At 46.1% G+C, this 18,995-nt stretch overlaps 1 protein-coding gene across 1 annotated transcript in view; it reads left to right on the top strand.

Annotated features, from left to right (window-relative positions):
* Nucleotides 1-18,995, top strand: part of POLR2B (RNA polymerase II subunit B) — a 601,249-nt gene that overhangs the window by 32,230 nt on the left and 550,024 nt on the right. The window contains 1 exon segment of the mRNA XM_040322519.1: nt 4,861-5,011. Coding sequence (XP_040178453.1) covers nt 4,861-5,011 — 151 coding nt within the window.

Here is an 18,995-nt window from a genome sequence, read left to right as displayed (position 1 = left end):
AGGAGTCACTATCTCTCGAGGTGCTGTCCTGAAAGACTTCTGGAAAACAAGTTACCGGTAAGCCTAACTTGCTTTTTTCCTCTCACACACTGTGTTGCTGAGAGCGGACGGCAGTCCCCTCCTGAGGTGAGTCCCCTGGGTACCCCTGGTCAGCGCAGCTAGTGGGTCAGAGGCCCTGAATAGGGCTCTAGGAGCTTTGGTTTATTTGTAAGGGCGGGTGTGCATATTATACATACACACTATGTAAATATTATTAATATTTGGAGTCAGCACCTGGGATTCCCACAGAGGTTTTATTGTTGGTCCTGGACACGTTTGTGCCAGTGTGGGGATGGACTGTGGACGGGCGGTAAGAGTGCACCCTTCCCCCCGTTATCCCCTGGGGAATGCTCTGTTATGGAGCCATGGACCAGGTACCTGGGTATTAAAAAAAAAAAAAAAAAAGCAGGATAAGGCATTTATGGGTGCGCTTCTTACTGCTGCAAGGGACTCTCTTAAGCTGGATAGTGCAGCTGGGTTTCCGCCGAGGGCTCGGTCTTTTTTGGATCACACAAATCGGACCGCTCTGTGTAGGTTTTTTCCTTCTGTGCCCTTCTTTGATAATTTCTAAACTGCAGAATGAGAAAAGCCGCTGAGGGCTTTTGTAGTCCCTCACCGCCGGGCGGTTCAGTGCCCCTTTGAGGAGAGCCTTTTCAAAAGGTGGGGTTCTTCTCCGGTGGTGGTCCCTCCGAGTGTCATGTATAGGTGACCACTCTCCCTATTGCGGGAACTCCCGCTTGTATGGATCTGACCCGTTCCATGTTTACCATGCTGGGGTCTGACTTGCGGCCTATTGTGGCCACTACTTTGGGGTCTCAGTCGGCACTGGCGCCATTTTTGGGAGGTTTTTCAATTACATTGAAACCGCCCATTGGCGGCCATTTTGTCATAGCCGCGCTATGGCACACCTTACATTGCGGTTGGCCATTTTCCTGTCGCCGCGTTCTGAACGCTCGGTGGCCATCTTGGAGTAGTCCTGACCCCCTAGTGCTGTATACAACTCACGGAGTAAGTATTTTGCAATTAGGCTAGCGGAACCAGCTGGTCCAGGGCCTCATATAGGTCTGTGATGCTTCATTGTTATCCAGGGCTCCTGTTTCAGAATGGTTTTATGCACACTGGTGTAGTGGTTAACTCCATTACTTGGCAGCAAGAGATTTATTGGTACGGACACTGACGCCAATCTGCCTGGTGCTTGCATTGTCGCTCCCTGTGTCTGCGTGGGTTTCCTCCGGGTACTCCGGTTTCCTCAAGGCATGTGTGCATACACCTACATAATATACACACTGTGTGTATTATTTAGGGGCAATCCACCCAGGCCGTCAAAGGCCCAGCTGGGGGACTAATCTGTCCCTGGGTGCGTAAGCCGATCACGCTGGCACCCAAATCCTGCCAATGTATGTAGCCTTCACTCCCTGTCTCTGGGTGGGAGGGGTGGCTTGCAGGTTCACAATTCGGTGAAACCTCCCTGCTCTTCGACCAGTGGGTCTGCGAGGTAGTCTCCTTGGAGTACTAGATAGGGTTTCCTCCTATCCACAGAACAAAGTTCTTTCCTCGTGTCTTCCTCTCCCGGCCTGTCGGTTTGCCGTGGGCAGTGTGGGACTTGCTAAGCTGCGGGGTAATTTTACCTTTCCTGCAGGACAAGAGGTTTGGGTGATGAGAGAGAGAGAGAGGGTCTCTGTCAGCCTGTGGCCCTCCCTTTTGATCTGGCGTCAGCACCATGGGTTTTCGGCTAGGAGCTTGGACGACTTTCTTCTGAGAGCAGCTTCTGTCTCAGACCTAGTGGATGTGTTATTCCCATTCAGACCCTCTGCAGATTCGAGTGGGTGTTTAAACGTTTAGGCCAGAAGGTGTAGCTCAGTGGCAGCAAGCCTGCCCTACATGTGTGCGACCCAGGGTTCAAATCCTGGGCATGCTAGGTTCCGACTCGGCGTTGGAGTATCTAGGGTTGATCAGGACTCCTCGGTGGCGAAGGTCCTTCTTCCCTTGGAGTAATTGCAGACTTTTCAGTCTGCGGTGAAGGTATTGGCATCACGCAATCGGTCTTCTCTCCGGGCGTCTGCTGGTCCAGGGCCTGTGGGTAGCCTCCTTCAAGGCAGTCATGTATGCCCAGTTCCACACTCAGGTTTTCCAGGGGAAATACTGTCCGAGTGGTAAAAATCTCTTGTCTCTGAAATCATCAGATTCCAGTGCGCCACCTAGTCGGTCTCTCTGAGTTGGTGACGGAGATCCCTGACTCTTCGGTCCGGGAAGTTGTTTCTTCCTTCCAGTGGTCGGTGTTTATGACGGATGCCAGCTCACGGGTTGTGAACCTGGGGGGTCCAGTCGGCCCTGAGTCGCTGGACTTGCGTGGACCTACGGCCACACCTCCCTGAATGTGCCCGCTCTCTTCTGGTCTCGGTAGCTACCCAGGGTCGTGCCTGGGTGGGAGACCGCCTGGGAATACCAGGTGCTGTCTACCGTTCATTGTCCTACTATTTTAGGCGATCACGGCCATGGCTTCGGTCTACCATCAGGTATACGGGCAGGCGGACTACTGGAGTCGCCAGATGCTGCACCAGGGCGACTGGTCTTTGTGCTTGGGGTGTTTCGGCTCCCTTGCAGGAGTTGAGCCTCACAGACCATGGATCTCCTGGCCGCTCGTCTCCACCGCAGGGGTGATATATAAAACTAGGTGTCGAAGTTGGTGGCCAGGTCTAGTGATCTGGTACAGACTCGTAAGTCGCGCTGGTGGCCCTGTGGGCCCTGAGAAATGATGCTGCTCTAAAAACTGCTAATCCCTTGGCTTTGCTTCCGTCCCACTATTCCAAAAGGGGTGCTGGCTATGCACAGGTGCATTGGATAGAAAAAGGTCCTGGACTGCCGCACTCCTTAAAACGATGTCTTTATTATACAAATAAAATCCAAAATCCAAAAAACAACCAAAGCGATGCAGTCAAAATGAAGTGAACAAAAGGAAAAAGGTGGCTGACATGTTTCACATCATGTGATGCTTACTCGTAGCATCACATGATGCTTTGGTTGTTTTTTGGATTTTGTTTGTATAATAAATACATAGTTTTACGGAGTGCGGCAGTCCAGGACCTTTTTCAATCGTGTGGGCTCTGTATCGGCGACTTTTTGTCGTTCCTCCATTGTAGTTGCTTCCTCGGCTGCTCCAGAGTGGAGGATGAGGAGATCCTGATGATTCTAATCGCTACAGATTGACCTTGGCGTCCTTGGTACACCGATTTTATCGGGTGCCTGGTAGCGGAGGTACCCTGGCGGTTGCCAGGGCAGGAGGTCCCTCTGTCTCGAGGTCCCATACGTCCTCCCTGTTGTACAGTCACTGACTTGCTCAACATGGCTATTGGAAGCCAGACTTTATGTGACCGGGGTCTGTCTAACTCGGTCATCTCAACAATGCTGAGGGCACGGTAGTCTTCTTCCGGAGGATCTACCGTTGCACCTGACAGGTCTACATCTCTTGGTGCGAAGGGATGGAGTGACGTCCATGGACGTACTCGATGTTCAGAGTCCTGCTGTTTTTACAGCTTGGAGTGGATCTAAAAATTGCTTAAAGCACCGTTTGGGGCAGATTTCAGCCTTGGCTGTGTTCTTTCAGTGGCCTTTTTGCGGCCCGTTCCCTGGTGGGTCCCTTTTTGTGTGCAGGGGGTCTTTCCCCTCTTGGCCCATCTCTTCCTCCATGAGTTTTGACTCTGGTGCTCTCGGTTCTTCAGGAACCTTCCTTTTGGAAACGTCAGATTTTCTCTTGACACTATCTCAGAAAGTGGCCCCCTTTAGTGGCCTTTACCTCTGTTATAGGGGTTTTTGAGTTGGCGGTCTTTGTGTGTGTGTGTGTGTGTGTGTGTGTATATAGGGGTCAGAGTGCTGGGGGGATATCTGGGGTGTAGAGGGGTCAGAAACGCTCCACTTTTCTGCCTCCTACCGACTTGATGTCTGTTTACCTGCACTGTCTCCATTGTAGGGGCCCCAGAGCATTACTTTGCCCAGGGGCCCATGATGCTCTTAAGATGGCCCTGCAATAAAGGGACACTGTCTGAAAGGGTTGGCTACAGTATGATTGTCTTCCATGTAGTCTCCCCTCCCCTGCTGCATACTCTGAGGCGGTGTACACAGACATGAGGAATAGTCTTGGGTGGGAGCAGGAGACTTTTGAAATCCTCCTTTTAATAGTGGATGAGGATTGCTGGAGGTTTCTCTTACCCATCCCAGGCAGAGGGGCAGCTGCAGGAGACTTCTTCAGTTTTTCCATCTGTGGCTGTGGAGGAGGAAGCGCCGGGACCTATGTTCTGCCCGATTTTGACCATTGCACCATGGGCAGCAGGGTCAGAGGTTGCAGCGGGTGTACTGCAGTCCGGGCACAGATCCACTGTGCCATTGGGATCTGTAAAAGAAACTGGTGGTGCTGGAGGAGCAGTGAGTCTGCTGCTCACGTGCATGTCCGCACACACCCCTTTAAAATATTTTTGCACTGAAATGTTTCCTAGACCTTTTATGGTAATATGCAACAAGTGTCTGATTTCAGAAAAGGGTATTTAGGGGGTTTGACATCTTCAGGCCTAATGTGTGTTTTTTATTTTCCCAACAAGTGCAGTATTCTGGTAAAAATGGCTCTGATAGTGGAAGGGTTGAAGGAGATTGCCAATAAATTCAGAATCCTTTTGTAGGAGTACTATTGTTAAATACAAGCTGCATTTGCCCATTCACACAAGCCCAAACCCCTTTGAAATGGGCCTCCATTTTTTTTTTTGTAAGACTTTTTAAACCTTGCTTTGATAAACCAATACCATTTACAAACCTGTAAATTTTCTTTTTCAGTTCTTACTTTGACGAGAAAGGCTTGGTGCGACAGCAGCTTGATTCTTTTGACGAGTTCATTCAGATGTCTGTGCAGAGAATCGTGGAAGATGCACCACCTATTGACTTACAGGCTGAAGCACAGCATACTACTGGAGAAGTAGAAGAGCCAGTAAGTTGAATCAAAATTATATTGTCTGTCTGTCAGAACAAAACTATAGTAAATCCCTATAATGGCTTTGGAGACCCTAAAAGGGAGCCAGTAGCAATTTTGCAGTTTGCCAGCCCAGGCTGTAAAAAAAATCTTGACCCTATAGTCTGGATCCACCCAGATGCCTGGACTGGCAGCTGGCTTAGCCTTTCGGCTTGCTGCTGAGATGCTGAGCCAGCCACTCTGCTGAGTGCTGGGGGACGCAGAGCAGGGAGCTGGTGACTGACAGTCGCAAGATCCCTGCAATTAAAGCCCAAGAACTGAGCAATAAACAGTGTTTGCTCAGTTCTTGGTCTTGGACCCGGCGGGTGACTGATGTGGCATCGGATTGATGCTACATCCACCTAGGTCAGTGATGGCAAACCTTGGCACCCCAGATGTTTTGGAACTACATTTCCCATGATGCTCCACTACACTGCAGCGTGCATGAGCATCATGGGAAATGTAGTTCCAAAACATCTGGGGTGCCAAGGTTCGCCATCACTGACCTAGGTAATTATGTAGCGTCTTGAACTTCTCTTTTTAGGCTTGGTTCACACACGTCGAATTGTAAGTCTTTTCACTGCAAGTTTAAAAAAAAAAGTGTGTTTTTTTTTCATTTTTTTATTTTTTGCTGGCCAATAAATGGTAGCTAAAGGGTGTCGCCTCCTGTAGTAGAACAATTTGTGCTGGAATCCTGAACACGTGTATGATTCAGAAGCATTGCCATAGAACTCTATGAGCCTGGAATTCGCACCTGAACTGTACCAGTAATTGGTGCACGGGACTTTTTTAAATTCACACCGTATATACAGATGTAACAAAATGTCCCACACTCCGCTTGAGTGCTTTCATCATTATACCGCTTCTTCCTAGTCTGAATATAGATACAGGGTATCAGATATTCCAACCGCTGGGACAACACAATACTCGTTTGGTTGCTGTTCAAGAAGTGATTTATTTGAGATGACGCACAAATATATACAGCAGGCTTGCATTACAAACCCCTTTCCCTCTGGATGTCTACAAGTATGTAAATTGGAAGGATTTTAACAAATTTTTTATAGAAATCCTATTTTCTATCAGCGCAACCCTCTAGTGCAGGGGTCTCAAACTCAAATTACCTGAGGGCCACAAGACAAGTTTTCATATGCCATGGGGGGCCGCATGCAAACTTTCAAACTTCAAAAACAACAGTAGTGGTGTCAGCGAACACATTATTAACCCCCAGCACTGGTGTCAGCGAGCGCATTATTACCACCAGCACTGGTGTAAGTCAGGGTTTGACAAATTTGCTTGGAATCTAGGAGCCAGCTAAAAAAGTTAGGAGCCAGAAAACGCACCCCCGTCCCGACGAGCTTGCGCGCAGAAGCGAACACATACGTGAGCAGCGCCCGCATATGTAAACGGTGTTCAAACCACACATGTGAGGTATCGCCGCGATTGGTAGAGTGAGAGCAATAATTCTAGCTCCTCTGTAAAAAAATCTACATGTTGCATGTTTTAAGTTAAACGTCGCCTATGAAGATTTTAAAGGGTAAAAAAGTTTGTCGGCATTCCACAAGCGGACACAATTTTGAAGCGTGACATGTTGGGTATGAATTTACTCGGCGTAACATTATCTTTCATAATATTAAAAAAAAATGGGGATAACTTTACTGTTGTCTTATTTTTTAATTAAAGTGTAATTTTTTTCCCAAAAAAGTGCGCTTGTAAGACCGCTGCGCAAATAAGGCGTAACAGAAAGTATTGCAATGATCGCTATTTTATTCTCTAGGGTGTTAGGATAAAAAATATATATAATGTTTGGGGGTTCTAATTAGAGGGAAGAATATGGCAGTGAAAATAGTGTAAAATGACATTAGAATCGCTGTTTAACTTGTAATGCTTAACTTGTAATACCAACGGCCACCACCAGATGGCGCCAGCTCACATCTGGTGGTAATAACTTGTAATACCAACGGCTCACCACCAGATGGCACCAGCTCAAAAAAAATAAAAAAAATATATATATATATATATTTTTTTTTTTTTGCTCCCCTCACTTCCACTCTGCCTGAGGGCCATTTATAACTGGTCCGCGGGCCGCAAATGGCCCGTGGGCCGGTACTTTGAGACCACTGCTCTAGTGTATGATGTGAAAATTTTATAATGTATTAAAGAGCGAGAGATGTAGGTTGTCTATTTTGTAAAATGTATTAAATGTTTTAACCTAGTTTCTGCTATTGCTGAAAGTGTTCACTTCACATTAAAGCGGAGGTTATGCCAAATTTTTTATTTTTTAAGCCAGTAGCTACAAATACTGCAGCTGCTGACTTTTTTAAAATGGGGACACTTGCCTGTCCAGCGCGCCCGCGATTTTGGCAGCTGAGGTCGAGCAATCGCTCATCCCTTAGCTGCACCCGCCGACCTCCTTGGTGAGGCATTTGGGAAGTGAAGCGTTGCGGCTGCGCCGTCACCGGTCCCTGCTCTCTCCTGGGAACAGTGTGTTTCCCAGAAGACAGCGCGGGAAGGGGCGGGGCTGCCGCACGAGAGTATTCCCGGAAGTGGGTGCAAATACCTGTCTTGTTCTGAAAAGCGGAAGTTCAATTTTTTTCGTTGGAGATCTGCTTTAAATAATACTAACACAGTGCTGCGCTACTAGTATACAATCGCACATCAATGAAATAAATGTGGTGAAATAAAAACGTCCCATGTGTATTGTTCCAATATCAAATGATTGCATTGTCAACTGACATCAGGAATTCAGGCATGGAGCCCCGACCTGGCCCCGCCCCCTCTCCCCTGATTGGCTGACTGACTTTGACAGCAGCGGGAGCCAATGGCGCACCGCTGCGGTGTCTCAGCCAATCAAGAGTCCCAGATGGCTAAGACGCTCATGGACACTGTTTAAGAGAGTTGGGTAGGGGTGCAACGGATCATCATTGATCTGTATGGATCAGCACCTTCGGGTCGGGACACACAGCGATCCGCGGGCCTCCCGGTCCATAGGAAAGGCCTAGCGCCCGAAGCGGCGGCCATCTTGGTCCACCCGGCGCGGTGGATTCAGGCTGCTCCACGGAAGTTTGCTGGCACTTGAGCTCATGTTGATTGACTCCTAACAGCCCAGCCATGTGCTCTATGCTGCACCTTAAGGGATCCACACTAGGAGCCGCTGCTCCACCGGATGTCCTTCTGCTGCCAGAGAAGAGAGAGGAGGCGATCGGGGGGAATCTGTATGGACTGAGTACGTGGGTGGGGGGGTGGGATTTTCACTAGACACAACACTGCGCCGATCAATGACACTGCTAAGGGATCTGATGATTGGGACAGTTCTGGTCACAGAAGGGAACTTGTGACACCACTTTCCTACATGGGGCTGCGACTTTCACTTGGCTGCAAGTATAAGTATTGCGGGATGCAGTTATTTCAACACAAAACTGAGCTTAAATACAGTATTTGTAAATCCGACGGACTGTTTAAATGTTAAATTAAAAGAGAAAATATGAGGTGTTCTGTCACATTAGCAACCATGTAAGGTCAGCAGGTTTGCTGCGGCTTTTAAAATTTAAGAAAGTAAGTCACCGCTCCAGGTGGGTCTACTATATGGTCATGCACTGGTACAGGATTCCAAGGGTGCTGGCGGTGCACTAGGCAAGCATAAAGGTTGAATGAAGGATGGATGGCCGCACTCCAAAAACCATACAGGTTGTCTTTTATTAAATGAACAGCAAAAGCATTACCAGATCACATAGAAAAAAGTAAATAGGGGGCGCTGACATTGAAAAACCAAAAAGAAGTGGCAGTAAAGTGCCTGTGCAAACAATACAAAAGGTCTTTTGAAAAACCTATGAAAAATAAATTGGTAATGGGTCAGGGTATAAATACCTATGTGCCAAAAAGCAAGTAAATAAAGTGCATGTGCAATTCATGAACAAACAAAACCTATGCATAAGCCTTAAATATAAATCACACAAAACAGCTTAAACATATGTGAGCTAAACGATAAATAAAAACGAGATAAATTGACATATATGAGTACTGAGTGTCCCCAAACAAAGAAGGGGGAAAGGTGCCTCAGAAAAAATATATATGATAATATAAAAATAAAATATACACAAAAAATCCAAACAATGTGAGTGTTTGTGGAAAAATTATTGCAAAAAGGTGAACCAGTTGGTGATCACAAAGAAAAGTCCAAGATCAAAAAAATATATATTATGCGTCCATAAATTTCTTATTCTTTACTACTTGTGTGGTAAGTTGAAGAGAAGTAGGAATTGCACCTTCACCAATCCTATCACCCAAATGTGCATAAAGGATGGCCCCTTACCGCATGAAGTTGACCTTTTTAACTAAAAAAAGATCAAATAGGCTTTGCTGTCACCCAGGACAGATTGTGGATGATCTGGGATTCCTAAGGGTCAGCTTAGTGGAACATCATAAAAATAAAACAGAGATGCCGCCATAGCATATTATCATTTATTAAAATAATTTAAAACAAAGCAGGTGACGAGTGGAGGCTTACTTTGAAAGTGCCCACATCCCGGCACTGAGGCTTTGGACTGAGATCAGAGAAGTAACGATCCTGAGGACCTGTTCCGTGGAGAGGGATGTCCGCGCTGGGGAGTTTCTGCGGCGTGCGTTCCACCTTGCAAACGCCAAGAACCAGCTGGACAGGAAGTTGTGCGTGGTCTGCGTGTCGCCTCGACGTACGTTTCAGTAATCCGTCATCAGGAGGCGCTTCCTGATGACGGATTACTGAAACGTACGTCGAGGCGACACGCAGACCACGCACAACTTCCTGTCCAGCTGGTTCTTGGCGTTTGCAAGGTGGAACGCACGCCGCAGAAACTCCCCAGCGCGGACATCCCTCTCCACGGAACAGGTCCTCAGGATCGTTACTTCTCTGATCTCAGTCCAAAGCCTCAGTGCCGGGATGTGGGCACTTTCAAAGTAAGCCTCCACTCGTCACCTGCTTTGTTTTAAATTATTTTAATAAATGATAATATGCTATGGCGGCATCTCTCTGTTTTATTTTTATTTTTATGATGTTCCACTAAGCTGACCCTTAGGAATCCCAGATCATCCACAATCTGTCCTGGGTGACAGCAAAGCCTATTTGATCTTTTTTTAGTTAAAAAGGTCAACTTCATGCGGTAAGGGGCCATCCTTTATGCACATTTGGGTGATAGGATTGGTGAAGGTGCAATTCCTACTTCTCTTCAACTTACCACACAAGTAGTAAAGAATAAGAAATTTATGGACGCATAATATATATTTTTTTGATCTTGGACTTTTCTTTGTGATCACCAACTGGTTCACCTTTTTGCAATAATTTTTCCACAAACACTCACATTGTTTGGATTTTTTGTGTATATTTTATTTTTATATTATCATATATATTTTTTCTGAGGCACCTTTCCCCCTTCTTTGTTTGGGGACACTCAGTACTCATATATGTCAATTTATCTCGTTTTTATTTATCGTTTAGCTCACATATGTTTAAGCTGTTTTGTGTGATTTATATTTAAGGCTTATGCATAGGTTTTGTTTGTTCATGAATTGCACATGCACTTTATTTACTTGCTTTTTGGCACATAGGTATTTATACCCTGACCCATTACCAATTTATTTTTCATAGGTTTTTCAAAAGACCTTTTGTATTGTTTGCACAGGCACTTTACTGCCACTTCTTTTTGGTTTTTCAATGTCAGCGCCCCCTATTTACTTTTTTCTATATGTCCATTCTTATTTGAATTTATTCTAATTTGAACTGTTTGGGGAGCAGCTATTCTATATATATTTTTTTGGCGCGAGATTTTTTAATTCAATCTTATTTTATTCAGATAAAAGAAGAAACATAAAGACAAATAGCGTCTCAAACATTACATTCAGTAAAAGCAAGTACAATAATCGTAAACATTGTATTTGGTATAGTGAAAACATGTCTACATGACGTGGAAAAAGGGAAAAGAACAAGAAAAGAGAGAAAAAAAAAAAAATTAGGAGCATGTGTGTGTGGACCACTATATGGCCGTACGATTGAGCAATCTCCCGGAAAATGGCATAAGCAGTAGCTGTATCTACCAGCCTCACAAAGGTGAGGGGTTCAGTGTTGCATCACACGTGGTAGATTGGGAGAGAATATACACGAATCTGGAAGTAAAATAAGACCCGTGGGGTCTCACAATGGGTAAATAGCCATAGGTGGTCGGGGTCACGATACGTTAGCTCTATGAAGTCTTAAGGCAGTAGTTAGAGATCAAGAAAAGGACAGGAAGCAGGGACAGATACAAAGAGGGGGCAAAGAGACAGGGGACAAGAATCAAGAGACAAGGGTCACTCCATCATGGCGTCAGGGTCACATCCTCCATGCCACGCTCGGCCCAAGATAGAAACTCAGAAGAGTATCGGAACATGGACCATGAAGTCCAGGTGAGAGAAAACTGCTCACTTTTACCACCTTCCTCCGCCAACAAACGCTCAAGGTCCCTTATGCGGTCCACCTCCACAGCCCAGTCTCCATGGAAGGCATGGTTGCCGATCTCCAATGACGGGGATCACCACTCTGGCCGCCGCCAGGAAGTGACGTAGTACGTCATTTTTGATGGATTTGAACGTGCCAGGAAGTATAGATAAGAGGGCCATCTCAGGAGAAGGGTGGATAGAGGTCGACATCAGTGTGCAGTACAGTTCGAAAATCCGCTGCCAGAATCTCTGCACAGGAGGGCATTCCCACCAGATGTGGAGCATGGTTCCCCGGGATTTAAGACACCGCCAGCAGGTATCCGGCACTGCCGAATTGAAATGATGGATAGTTGTCGGCACCTGTACCATCTCGTTAGCAACTTGAACCCCTTCTCTTGGGTCTTAGTGGCCAGGGATAGTTTGTGAGTCAGGACAAAGCACTTCTTCCAGTCAATAAGGGAGATAGAGTGACGAAGGTCCGTTTCCCAGGCCGCTGTAAACGGCGGGGGGTCAGGGGAGAAGATATTGAGTAACAGGGAGTAGAGCTGAGATACCACATGCGTTGGAGGATCCGCCTGCAGAAGCAGCGCCTCAAACTCTGATGGTTCAGCAAGGATGTCCGGAATGGATGGGAAAGTTCGAATGTAAGAGGTAATCTGTTGCCTCAGAAGCCACTGCGTGGGGTGTCGGGAGGTCGGATCGGTCGGGGTATCAGTCCTCAGGGTGGGGTCTGCACGAAGGGCGCGAGATTTTTTATTCCATTACCAGATCACAGCAACAGAAACGGGGGACAGCCGACGTTTCGCACAAAATCAGTGCTTATTCATGGCTTTTAAAATGTAACATTAAACAGTCCGTCAGATTTCCAAACACTGTATTTAAGCACATAAGCTCCGTTTTGTGTTGAAAATAAATGTGAAATCTAAAACTCCGGTGGGTGTAGCAAGATTTGTGTTTTTTATTTATTTATTTTTTTATTCTTTTTTTGGCTGATCCGATCCATGAGTTTTTTTGATCCGTTGCACCCCTAGAGTTGGGGCTCAGGTAAGTAATTGGGGGGGGGGGGGGGTGTGCTGGGGACCCTGCTACACACGTTTTTATCTTGATGCATAGAATGAATAAACCTTCCTTTAAAAGATTACCCAGCCTCGAATCTCCCTCAAGGCAATCATTTGATGTCATCCTGCAGTCACCTCGTTTGTACATGGCGATCGTTCTATTCGAATAGCCCACACTGCTTAAGTACTGCACTTGTGAGTATTCTGTATGCTGTTTTTACTGGAGGAATACATTATTGAAACTAAGCACTAGATCCCGTGTTGGTCATATATTGTAATTGTGTTTGTTTGTTTTTTTTTTTTTTTTTTTTTTATATGCAGCTAAATAAAGATTGATTGGTGAGCATGCTCACCATTAGAATACATCCACCCACTTCTAATGATGGGCATACGTGCACTTTTTTTATAGGGGGGTGTCATGCCTATATCCACGTCTTCTGCAGACATGACATCTTTGGGTAGGGTTACTACGGAGGACTCCTGAGAAGTGCCTCTTATGCAGCCGGCTCACTGCATTTGCATTGGGTCACAGCACTGTCTTGAAACACAAGGGCTGTGATCTCTTCCTGTAATTTTAAGAAGGTTCTGGGTTGGTCCTGACTCTTTGTATAGCACATAAGTGTTCAGTAGAGCCAATTGGAATAAGTATAGACTTTTTATTTATATTTTTTAAATACCAGTGTCTGGTCTTGCAGACAATTAAGTACAGAGCCATCCTCGGGTCATTGAAGTCCACCCCTACCATGTTAAGGTTGTTTTCGTGGACACATAGGAGCTTCACAACACCAGTTGCCGTTGCAATTTTGACTGTCGTATCTGCGTGAAGGCAGGACAGAACTAAAACATTCCGTGTCTCCCTCCACTTCAAGCAAATGCACTTCAAGCAGGCTCTCTCCCCTGTCTAAGTCCAGAATCTACAAGCCGTTGGGGGGGAAGCCCCAGCAAAAAAAAAAGTGGCACGCTTGTGTAATTGTCCACATACAAGTGGTATTCCTTAAGGGTGACTCCAAGTCCCAATCTTGCCAGCACTCCCTATGTAGTCTGTGCAGTTGGGGGGGGGGGGGGGGGCGCTCCACAGTTTGTGTGTTTGTTTGTTTGTGTTTTTTTTTTTTTCCCTGTCAGATGAGAGAGAAAAACAGGAAGTGCCACCTAAAGTGTAATGGGTTGATTACAATTTATTTATGCACAAATAATGTGCAGAGGTGCACAGGTGGATTAAAAGCAGGCTCGTCTTAACTCTCGGTGCAATCCGGTGTTCCAGGTGAAACGTCCACGAATAGGCAGAGGTCTGGAAACTGCAGCCGTTCGTCCTGTGGTCACCAGAAAGTCAGCCGGCGTGGAACGCAGGGGATGACTGAAACGGAAGAACATCGGGGGAGGAAATATTTGTGGCAGAGCCGTTCGTAGAACAGGCTCCAGCACACCAACAGCAGTATAATAATGGAATAACGCTGAATAATTGATTCAACCAAATTTAATATCAAACTCATTGAAAGATTTGAGTGCATGAGTTAAGATATGAAAATGAGAATAAAAAATGAGAACCAGGAATGGGGGTGGGGAAGGGAGAGGGTGGATGAGGGGCTGATCAAATTCAATGTGTAAATAAAAACTAAAATATACACATGAGTACACCCACACCAAAAGGGTACACACTGCTCAAAAAAAATGAAAGGAACACTTGGAAAACACATCAGATCTCAACAGCCAAACATCTCATGCTGGATATCTATACCGATATGGTATGGACTGGGTAATGTGTTGGTAATGAAAGGATGGCACATCTTTTGATGGAAATTAAAATTATTCACCTGCAGAGCGCTGAATTCAAAGACACCCCAAAAATCAAAGTGAAAAAATTATGCAGCAAGCTAGTCCATTTGCTGAAATTTTCATTGCAACAACTCTCTAAATGGTCCTCAGTAGTTTGTATGGCCCCCAAGTGCCAATCAAGCTCCACAGTGTCCGGCAGTGAGCACACTAGAGGACGTCGGCCCTCATGCCACCCCAATGAAGTCTGTTTCTTGGTCAGGCATTCACTCCAGTGGCCTGCTGGAGGTCCTTTTGTAGGGCTCTGGCAGTGCTCATCCTGTTCCTCTTTGCACAAAGGAGCAGATACCGGTCCTGCTGATGGGTTGAGGACCTTCTACGGCTCTGTCCAGCTCTCCTAGAGTAACTGCCTGTCTCCTGGAATTTCCTCCATGCTCTTGAGACTGTGCTGGGAGACACTGCAAACCTTCTGGCAATGACGCGTATGATGTGCCATCCTGGAGGAGTTGGACTGCCTGTTCAACCTTTTTAGGGTCCAAGTATGGCCTCATGCTACCAGTAGTGACACTGACCCTAGCCAAATGCAAAACTAGTGAAAAACAGGCAGAAAAGATGAGTAGGGGAAACGAATTCTCAGACGCCTCCACTTGAAAAAACGTTCCTGTTTTGGAGGTTGTTTCATTGTTGCCCATCTAGTGCACCTGTTAATCAGTTTCAGCTGCTTTGCTGTTAATTAAAATTAACAACCCCCTCTGTATACACCCCTCCCTCTCTTCTACTTGACTGACCAGATCAATATCCCAGGAGTTCTGATTCAAAAGTGTTCCTTTTTTAACTTTTTTGATCAGTGTATATTTGGAAAACGAAAATAGAATAAATGAGAATTTTCACATAAGGATGTTAGGGCGTTTACTATTCTGGGCAATAGAGGCGTATTGGAAAGGTGACAACCATTGGTAAATGAAGTAAGGAATCCTGGTTGATCTATGAACTCAATACCCTGGCTCCCAATGGTTTTAAACAAGGAATTTGACTCTGCATGCTTTCTGTTTTTATTATACAGGAAAGTTATTTTTCTCTTTCGTCCATGGACAGACACAGCTTCCTTTAAATCTTGACATTTGGGTTTTATTTTCCGTCTATTAGAGGACTAGGCAGACATGTTAGATATTTTAAAAATCCCTGCCATGGGGTCGGTCCCTCTGGTCACAGCCCCTCACCCTGCACTCGGTAGCTCAGTGTTTTATTTATTTTTTTCCTGCCTAAGGGCCCATGGTTCTGGGAACTTTTTTTTTTACATTTTTTTTTTTTTTTCTACAATTTGATCCTGAGATCTATTATCAACTGCCGGCTGGGTGACAGGCTGGATAATATAGATCCTTGTAGTCTCCCCAGTCCGGCCATAGAGCATGAGCAGGCCTAAGCTGCGTGCCGGGTTTCGGCCACGATATACCATGTTTGCTCCAGGGGTGGTCGTGGGCTATATTCTCCGGGGCCCACATATGGCCGGGCTACTGCTGTCCCGCCGGCAGCCACTCCATACTGCTCGGTGGTGGGTCTGTCAGGAACGCATCCAGCAGTACTCGCAGGGACAGGTTCCTGAAGTATAGTTCCTTCTGTCTTGGCAGGATGGAACAGCTGGGCTTTCCTGGGGTGGTCGATTAGGGGGTCTCTAGTCCTCTCTCCCCATCCATCCCTACTCTCCAGGCTTGAATGGCCCTGCTGTGTATCTCACTGGGAGGTCACCTGAGGGGGGCTCCTGTTCCTGGCTGGGGGGCTGTGCCGGTGCCCGGGTCCGCTCTGATGTAGGTTGTCTGCCTTTTTTGGGTCCCTGTTTGAGTGCCCAGTGTTTTTGGCCCTTAAAGCGGATGTTCGCTCAAAAAAAAATATTAATAGCCAGCAGCTACAAATACTGCAGCTGCTGACTTTTAATATTGGGACACTTGCCTGTCCTGGAGTCCAGTGGCGTCCGCAGCAGAGGACGAGCGATCGCTCGTCACCCTGCTGCTCCTCCCTCCATCCACGCTGAGGGAACCAGGAAGTGAAGCGCTCCGGCTTCACTGACCGGCTCCCTACGGCGCATGCGCGAGTCGTGCTGCTCCTGCTCCCACAACGGGGGGGGGGGGCGACAGAATGTGACGCAATTCTCGTCTTTTGACCGTGAATGCCGGGCCGGAAGTGGGTGCAAATACCTGTCTTTAGACAGGTATCTGCACCCCCCTCCCCCCTGAAAGGTGTCAAATGTGACACTGGAGGGGGGAGGGTGCCGATCAGCGCGACTTCACTTTAGGGTGGAGAACCGCTTTAATTTTACCTCAATCAATCAGCGCCATTTTCTTGTGGCCGTGCTGTTTCCTATTGCTAAGACAGCGGCGGCCATTTTCTTGTAGCTCGTGGTTTTTTTTTTTTTTTCTTTAGGTAACCTGCGACCATCTTCTTGGAGTTTTTTTCACATGGTTTGGCCTCTAGTGCTACCTTATCACTGAATGGAGTGTTCAGTGTTCAGAAAACCCTCTTCAAAAGGGTATCTACTCCGGTGGTGAACCCCCCCGGTATCCAGGTTGAACAAGTTCATCACAATTCTGGTAAAGGGGACCCCTGCTTTTAAGGACCCTGATAGGTCCAGAGCATCAGTATCTACTGTGGTACTACGTCACCTGATTTGGCTTAAGTGTTGGTTCGCGGACCAGACTTCCAAGAAAGCTCTGGCGGATTTGCCCTTCAAGGGTGAGAGGCTATTTGAAGCCTCGCTGGATGACATTAAGACTGCCACTGGGGGTAAAAGCATGCTGCTCCCACAATCCAGAAAGGGTAGTGTGTGTGTGTGTGTGTGTGTGTGTGTGTGTGTGTAATATTTATATATTATATTCCAGAAAATCTTTGGGCCTTAACCACTTGCCGCACGCCGATTTATGTCGGCAGAATGGCACAGGCAGGCACATGGGCGTACCTGTATGTCCCTTTAAATTTGACACCCACATGTGCCCGCCTTGTGAGTGACCCTGCGGGTCCCAGGAGGCCCGCAATTGCCGTTGACAAAGGCACAACAGGGAGATGCCTAGTGACATGTCGGATCTACTGCTCCCTGTGATCGGGAACAGTGATCGCTGACATGTCACTGGTAGCTCCTCCCCCTAACAGAATCACTCCCTAGGACACTTACCCCTTTAGCGCCCCCCCTAGTGGTTAACCCCTTCACTGCCAGTGTAATTTTTACAGTAATCTGTATTTTTATAGCACTGATTGCTGTAAAAATTACAATGGTCCCAAAAATGTGTCAAGTGTCCTCCATGAAGTCGCAGTCACGATAAAAATGGCAGATCGCCGCCATTACTAGTAAAAAAAAATGCCACAAATCCTAGTTTTGAGCAAACCAATCAATATAAGCCTATTGCAATATTTTTCTGGGTACAAAAAAATGTAGAATACATATTTGCTTAACCACTTTAGCCCCGGACCATTTGTCAGCCTAAAGACCAGAGGTGTTTTTACAATTTGGCACTGTGCTGCTTTAACTGGTAATTGCGCGGTCATACAATATTGTACCCAAACAAAATTTGCGTCCTTTTTCCCCACAAATAGAGCTTTCTTTTGATAGTACTTGATTGCCTCTGCGATTTTTTTTTTTAATTTTTGCGCTATAAACGGAAAAAGACCGAAAATTTAGAAAAAATATTTTCTACTTTTCGTTATAAAAAAAATCTAACAAACTCAATTTTAGTCATACATTAAGGCCAACATGTATTCAGCCACATGTCTTTAGTATAAAAAAAATGTCAAGCGTATTTTTATTGGTTTGCGCAAAAGTTATAGCGTCTACAAACTAGGGTACATTTTCTGGAATTTACACAGCTTTTAGTTTAAGACTGTCTATCTTATTTCTTGAGGTGCTAAAATTGCCGGGCAGTACAAAAGCCCCCCAAATGACCCCATTTTGCAAAGTAGACACCTCAAGAAAATTGCTGAGGGGCATGTTGAGCCCACTCTAACTTCAATGTTAGTGAAGATACATTTAAAGCATTAAACTATCGGTAAGAACAAATTGCTCGGTCAAGAAAAGATGCGCCTAGCGTGGTAATTCAGGGGATTGGCACAGCTCTAGAGCAGGAGGACCAGGGAGCCCAGGCTTTCCTGACCAGTGCAAGCCGCCATAATGGATTTGTAGGAGTAGTGCAAGTTTACCATATCTACGACTTGGGCAGGTGTTGGAACTGTTCCAGATTTCCACAGCCTCATTATGGTTAGTCTGGATGCCAATAGAATGTGGGACATGACATATCGAAGAGGGGTGTATGGTCTCAATTCCTAGATTAAGTAGTGCCAGGGCAGGGGAGTTCGCTAACTGGTGTTGGGTGACATTGAATAGGCGTTTGTAGAGAGGAGCAGGACCATAATGTGTGGATCAAATCGCTTTTTAGGGCATTGCACCGCCAGCAGACATTAGAAGCTTGAGGGTAAAAGCGCGCTATCCTGGCTGGAGTTAAATACCATCACAATGTCATTTTTTGGGTATAACCATTCAAAGTCCAGCAACATACCATACGTTGATGGTTCTTGTTGGACATGTATTGTAATTTTTTTTTTTCATACAGCCAGTTGGCTGACTGAAAAAAAAGATTGATTGGTGTGTATGCCCACCATTAGAATACCTCCCTTCATCCACCCACTTCTAATGATGGGCATACATG

This window comes from Rana temporaria, chromosome 1 (assembly GCF_905171775.1).
Source record: "Rana temporaria chromosome 1, aRanTem1.1, whole genome shotgun sequence".
In the NCBI taxonomy this organism is placed as follows: Eukaryota; Metazoa; Chordata; class Amphibia; order Anura; family Ranidae; genus Rana; species Rana temporaria.
The sequence above is the reverse complement of the archived record's forward strand: the minus strand, read 5'-3'. Positions and strand labels throughout refer to the sequence as shown.